The sequence below is a fragment of the Phodopus roborovskii genome, unplaced genomic scaffold, assembly GCF_943737965.1.
Source record: "Phodopus roborovskii unplaced genomic scaffold, PHOROB, whole genome shotgun sequence".
NCBI classification, from domain to species: domain Eukaryota; kingdom Metazoa; phylum Chordata; class Mammalia; order Rodentia; family Cricetidae; genus Phodopus; species Phodopus roborovskii.
The window spans coordinates 3,820,001-3,822,238 of NW_026125554.1; the positions used below are offsets into that span (position 1 = coordinate 3,820,001).

At 52.0% G+C, this 2,238-nt stretch overlaps 1 protein-coding gene across 1 annotated transcript in view; it reads right to left on the reverse strand.

Moving 5' to 3' along the window:
* The window catches only part of LOC127216714 (cytochrome P450 4F6-like), a 22,691-nt gene extending 20,923 nt beyond the window's left edge, over positions 1-1,768 (reverse strand). Inside the window, 2 exon segments of the mRNA XM_051177532.1 lie at positions 1,334-1,594; positions 1,596-1,768. Coding sequence (XP_051033489.1) covers positions 1,334-1,594; positions 1,596-1,730 — 396 coding nt within the window. The 5' untranslated portion in view covers positions 1,731-1,768.
* Positions 1,769-2,238: the final 470 nt, after the last annotated feature.

Consider the following 2,238-nt stretch of genomic DNA (forward strand, 5'->3'; position numbering starts at 1 on the left):
TAAATATTAAAAAATGTTTGAGGCAAATAGTGTTGTTTGCCTGCCTGTCTTTTGGCCATCCATCTTTACTGACATTAACTTCTGCTTCCTCGGCCCTCCATTGTAGACTGAAGACCAGAAATTTTCCATGAGATATCCAGACCTTTGAGTACCAGTCTGGAACTGCTGAGGTATCCACTGTCATAGACATATAACTAATGTGTTTAATGTGTTCTCTCCAGTTGCAGATGGCCGCTGTTGAACTAATCAGGCATTGCTGATTGTACAGCACTCTAAGAAATTGTGTGTGTGTGTGTGTGTGTGTGTGTGTGTGTGTGTGTACATATTTCTCCTATGGGACTCTACCTGATCAGGAGGATCGGTAGGAAGCGGAACTGTGATGTAGAGAAGAAGGGGGTCCTGAGGGGACTTGGAATGACAAGGGTGATTTTGGAAGGAAAAAGGACTGTGTGGAGAGAAAGCAGTACTTGAGTTGGTGGCACTGGAGGTGGTGCTCTTCCAGATGACACGGGAATGTAAAGGGTGACTATGCAATGGTCACAGTGCGGCATGAAGCAAAGAGTGCTAGGAATGAGGGGACTGCTGAGGAAGGAGTCCATCCAAGGAAGTGTAGCTATTATGGGAGAGGCCAGAGTGGTCCCTAATGACAAAGAGCAAAGTCGAGGCTGTGGTACAGCTCAGTAGCAGAGCTTGCATTGTCCCAGAGCCACAAATATAAACACAATGCTCTAGTTGGACAATGGAGTCCACTGATAAATCTTGAGAGGGTAGGCTACGATAAGAAAGAATAGGGTCTAAGGAGTTGAGGATGTATTACATGCCTGCTCAGTGTGTTCCTGTAGGTGGACAGGGGGATCATAGCTCATCACTAAATGGAAATGGCAGTCCAGAGAGGTACAGACAGTGACCCAAGGATGGGCCAGGCAGGGGCCACACCTTCAGCATGCTGCAGCAAGGCCACAAATCCATCAGTGGAAACTGAATGGGCCAGGGATGTCCATGCTTTGTGCTCCCCTCCCTGGGAGCTCCTGTGTAGGATACATTTGCATAAATAGGGGAAGAGACCACAGACCATGAGTCCTGGTCATAATATGACCTGAAGTAGGCTGGGGGCCGGGAAGGGAGAGGAGGAGTAAGGCCTCTGAGCTCAGAGTGGGCAGACAGGAACAAAGGGGATGCTGGGACTGAGGAGAGAGGCTTCCCTAGGCCCTCCCTCCCTCCTCTATTGCCTGTGTTCCAGGCCTCTCCCAACCCGAGTTCATGAGCACCTTTCCTCACCCCTTGGGAACAGATCTACTCTGACACCCCCAGACCCACCTACTGCCACACTCACCATGGCCAAATGACCCCAAAACCAGTTCGGTTTAGGGGGCTGAGGGAAGCAACGAAGGCGGCAGCAGTTGTCATAAAAGACATAGATCCAGGCCAGAATTCGGGCCAGAATCCAGGAGGCTCCACCCAGCAACAGGAGATGCCACGGGGAGGCAGCCACAGGCCCCAGTCCCAGCCAAGACAGGCTCAGCTGTAGCATCCTGCAGGGCAGCAGATGGGCAGAGGGTGAGATTCTGAGGCCCAGGAGAGAGATAGGCAAATGCAGGTTTAGTAGATAGAGTTATAACCATATAGGCTGGGATGACTTGTTGGCAGAGAAGGAGGAAGGGCAAGGAGCACACAATGAGAGAAGAGGAACAACAGGAGAGGAAGGGACTGCAGGCAGGAACTGTTTGCATTCTACAATGGCTCAGCCTGAAGCACAGACCCTAGGTGCAATTACCAGGAAACCACAAGTCTCCAAAGCCCGCAGACACCCTGCAGCCCTCCCAGCTGTGGGAGGAGTTCTCCCTGTTCAGGGCCAGGACCTTCTTTCCTGCCTCCCAGCCTGGCACCTTCCCTCAGGAGCAGCGAGTCTTACGGGACCTCTTGTCTTCTTGGAAACGTCTTTGTCCCTGGCTTCTGACCTGCCGGAAGCTGCAAACTGCGTGGGGAACTGGATGGACTGAGCTGAACCAGCCAATCCCTCTCAGGCCCAGCTGCAACCTCCCGGCTTTGGCAAGTGGCCAAGGAGAAGGGGGCGGGTCCAACCTTAAACAGACTGAAACTGGTTGAGAGCCCCGGAATCCTCAGGATTCAACACTTTCTATCTGCACCAGGGACATAGATGTCTTGAGACTCCAAGTTTACGACTGCGCCTGGCCTCCCAAGGCCAAGGGTTGGCAGATAAAAACATGAACACCATAG